General features: G+C 42.4%; 1 protein-coding gene across 1 annotated transcript; it reads right to left on the bottom strand.

The window, feature by feature from the left end:
• Positions 1 to 1,058: 1,058 nt before the first annotated feature.
• On the bottom strand, positions 1,059 to 3,359 carry si:dkey-251i10.1 (uncharacterized protein LOC100038774 homolog). The gene is made up of 4 exons (XM_041801690.1): positions 3,146 to 3,359; positions 1,815 to 2,301; positions 1,591 to 1,731; positions 1,059 to 1,488 (listed from the first exon to the last, which is right to left on the bottom strand). The coding sequence occupies exons 1-4, from the start codon at positions 3,254 to 3,256 to the stop codon at positions 1,331 to 1,333; spliced, it is 897 nt and encodes a 298-aa protein (XP_041657624.1). The 5' UTR covers positions 3,257 to 3,359; the 3' UTR covers positions 1,059 to 1,330.
• Positions 3,360 to 4,446: the final 1,087 nt, after the last annotated feature.

Here is a 4,446-nt window from a genome sequence, read left to right as displayed (position 1 = left end):
GAGCCTTGTGGTCACCCACTAAAATGTTTCACTGATAGCTGGTTATTCTTTTGAAATTGTGGAAAGAAAATGTGTTTTAACCAGACTTTGTCACCGTAAAAAGCTCAAATGTAGATAATTACCTTTCAGGTTTACCCGTGAGAGCAGGAGTTCATCACACAAGATACTACCAGGTCGTTTCTGCTTTCCATTGCCTTTTTTAAAGACAACTTGCTTTGAAAATTAAGACTAAACCTGGTTTGAAAACTATCAAAAAAAAATTAAATAACTTTACAGACTGTCAAGAATGTTGACTCACTTCCTGTAGATATGACTCTGAAACGAAGTATTTATCAGCTTGTAAACCAAACTCGCACCATTCACTGGTATCTGCCTCAGCTTGTAATCATATTTGTTCAAACATGTCAAAAGTCAAACAAGGACATACTCCTTGGTTCATTCATGCACTGCATAGACTTCTTAGCTATATTTAACACCTAATAAGGGGTGTTGCATGACTGGATTTCATGCAGATTCAGTCCTCAGATTCACATTTGAACCAGCACTAGTGAAGTTCATCAGCACTGCAGCTTCTAGTACTTAGGTCATAAAAACACTAGAACATAATATAGAAAGAACTTACAGAACAAGAAGCCTTACTATTTTATCTGGACAACATCATACAGAGGTTTGAGTGCATATGCAAATACTTTTCCTCCATTTGGTCTTAAATTTTATGCTTCTTATGCAGCTGACTCGAGAATGCACACCTGAAAGTCATTTGTATTTGTACCCTTGATTCACCAAATCTCTTTAGGGTCAGTGATTTGTATTCCACAACTTAACATGAACAAAATTCTTATCTTCTTCTACCAGCAGTGTAAAGTCAATTCAAGGGCACTACCACTCAAGTGTTCTACTCTACAATCCTAGTAGTGAGCATGGTCAAAGAGGAAGGCTCAGGAGAGATAAGCGTGAGTAAATATAGCAGTCAGGTGTAATCCACTTCGTGCATTTCACTATCCAGTAAGTGGTAATGTCATGCTTTGCCAATGGAGGAGACAGTGGACATGAAATAGTTTAGTTTGTTCCCCAGAATAGATTTATTCAAGTTGGGACCATACAAACCTAGTGGGTAACAGGAGGAGGTATCAGATTTCTTTAACAGGAATGACATTGGTAAGGAGGGTGTGGAACGTTTAAAATCAAAGATGCACAACTTACAGCCTTCGCCCACAGCTAGTGGTGACACTATAGTTTGTTCCCATAAATAAGGCAGAATGCAGAGTCCATAGAAATGGAAAGTTATTACATTTAGCCAAATTGGACAGTGATGTGACAAAATGACAAGTTAGATGACTTTCTTCAGCTCATCGTACAACACCAGTACGAAGGCGCCGCCCATGCCTCTGAGCACGTTGGACCAAGCCCCCTTGAAGAAAGCCTTGCCACCCTCATCACGTGCAATCTTGCGCCAGCAGTCAATGGTCCCACTGTACATGATGTCAGCTGTGGAGAACAAAACATGGCAAAAATAAGCGAACTGGTATGACATTCAGCAAATCAAACGTATGGAATACAAAAAAAATCTGCTCTTTTCAATAAACTAACCTCCTTTGCGTCCGGACTGCATCATCATACGTCTACGGACAGTGTCGAAGGGGTATGAGGTCAGGCCAGCAACAGCTGTCACAGTCTGTGCAATCATCCAGCTCACCAATATGTGGGTGTTCTTAGGGTCTGGAAGCATACCTGTAAACAAACAAGAGTTTAGTGACTTAGATCTACAAGACCCACACTGGTCCCTGTAGCGTGCGACTGGAAAGTCTACGTACCCTTAGCTGTGTCATAGATGCCGAAATAAGCAGCCCTGTAGATGATGATGCCCTGCACTGACACATTGAAGCCCTGGTACAGACCCCTGAGGCCATCAGACCTGAAGATCTTCACCAGGCAGTCTCCAAGACCATTGAACTCTCGCTCAGCTCCAGCCTTTCCCACATCAGCAGCCAGACGGGTACGGGCGAAGTCGAGAGGGTACACGAAACACAGGGAGGTGGCTCCGGCGGCGCCACCAGATGCCAAGTTTCCGGCGAAGTACCTCCAGAACTGGGCGCGCTTGTCGACGCCATCAAGGAAGATCTTCTTGTACTTGTCCTTGAAGGCGAAGTTGAGGGCCTGGGTGGGGAAATATCTGATGACATTGGCAAGGTTACCTCTCCAGAAAGAGAGGAATCCCTGCTCCTTGGGGATACGGACAACACAGTCAATGATACCCTTGTACTGCTTATCTGCGGTGATCTGCTTGCTGGCGTGCTGGACCTGGAATATCGAAAGAAAAGTAAAGATAAGTTTACAATAAGAACTCTAGGTTTATGGTATGTGACATTTACAAGGTCTCCTTGCTGTGACCTTGATGCATGTTCAAATGAGTCAATGTGCTTAGTTGAAAAAACAGAGCTATCAGTATTTACAAGCAATTAGATAATTGATGCTACACTAATTGATCTACAACGCATTCATCAATTAAAATATGAACAAAACGGCAACACAAACCGCCTGATAGAAGAAAAACTGCATACAATTTGTAAGGATGTTTTAAAAAAATCCTGACATGCAGGTTTAACTGAGAAGGATGTAAAACTTGTTGACCCGGCTGTGACTGACTTGCCGGGCCTCGGTGCATCCCTCCCATCATACCAATGCTAACATCATTGAGAACATTAGCTGCCATGTTGATATCATTCTCGATTAAACATAGAAATGTTGCGCGTTGTATGGTGGTTTCGGTGTTGTGAAAAAAGTATATCAGTAAGTGAATTTAAAGCCGTGTCTTTCATTTGTACATAATGTTCTAATGTCACTACAGGCATTTGTCCTTTGTTAGCTACACCGGCTAAGGTTAACGTGTGAAGCTAGCGTTAGCAGAAAGGCTCGTGTAGGTCATTTCCCATCCACTGGTGACCTTAAATCCTTGAACTCACCACTATAAAGACTCTTATTAATTCTATGTGAAAATGTGCTGTTAAGCTGAGTAAACCCAGCGTATGTGGATGCGTGACGACAGCCGGCAGGAATATGCGCATTACTTTAATCAATGGCAGCTAGCAAGAACACACAAGCTAGCCGGCTAACGCGGCGAGCCTCCCGGAAGACAGATTTTTACCTGAAGGAGAAGCTTCACTCTCTCGATGGGGGCGACGGCTGTTTTGGAAATAGCAGCAGAGATACCACCGGCCAAGAAATCCTTGGCGAATGAGATAGCTGTATCAGTCATGGTGCGATGTTCTTGGTGTGCCTTTCAGATAAAGCAGTATCGATATACCCCGCTGCCCTTTACAGCTGTTGGCCTGCACCGACGAAATGGCCGATTGTGTAGCAAAGTTACTGATTTATATAACAGAGTGGCTCGCGAGAGAAAGCGGGAATCGCGCTCTGTTAACATTGGCCAATCCATCAGCGTCACATGACATTCCGCCAATTAAACTCGCTAAAGAGTGGTGACGTCTCACTACGTAGGTCTCTGTACCGTGGGCGAGTAAATCCTAATATTACAAAATACACGTGCAGAAACTAAAATTAGACAGGAAATCAGTTGTCCACGGACTTGCTCTTATTTGGCTTCGTGCCCGAGTAGCACCCAAATTGTCCAATGAACACTGCGGCCTTGTAGTGCCACATTTATGTTCTGTGTAACTCTGAAGGAAAGTCAAAGGGTCGCACTGACCAAGGCCTGTCAAGGACTTCAGACGGCATAAACAGAGACTTAAGTCACATTTAACACATCTTGGCGGATGGGACGGTCTTTGCAAAAATAAGATTTGACTTTCCTGTAATTTAAAACGGATTAATCATTGACATCTAGAACTTTGATCTACCATAAACTTGTAAGTGATTTTTAAATCAACTCGAGTCATTATGATTCCTGCAATACCTAAAATTGATGTGCGTGGTTAAATCTTTAGACGTGTTCTTGTGCAATAGATGTCACGTGCGTGCACCTGATCTGCAGACAGCACCGGTCAGTCAGCTCACCTGCTGCAGTGCTACATCTATATGCTATTGCAGGGGTTTCCATCTTGAATGATGACAAGGCTAGTGTTGCATAGGTGACAGAATTACGTAATAGAGGATTCATTCATTGACGGTAGTATGCTTTATAAAAAATGCTCACTAGAGGGCGGCACGAGACTGCATGACTGACCGGCAGGTACCATAACTACAGTAAGATATAAATATTGAAATATCATAGGTGCTTTTAAACCCTTTGAAGGGATGTTGAAATACTCCCAAATTTAATATCAGCACGTATAAAACGTGACATAGGCATTACCCATCCAGATTTTTAAAACCTGACTGTTATTTAATAAATATTTTCTTATTCTCCAACTTTTTTCTGTGATAAAGCATAGCATTAACCAACACTATTTCAAATGTGATATGATATATAGTGTGTGCACATTTTAT

This window comes from Cheilinus undulatus, linkage group 12 (genome assembly GCF_018320785.1).
Source record: "Cheilinus undulatus linkage group 12, ASM1832078v1, whole genome shotgun sequence".
In the NCBI taxonomy this organism is placed as follows: Eukaryota; Metazoa; Chordata; class Actinopteri; order Labriformes; family Labridae; genus Cheilinus; species Cheilinus undulatus.
This window is presented reverse-complemented; position numbering and strand designations above follow the sequence as displayed.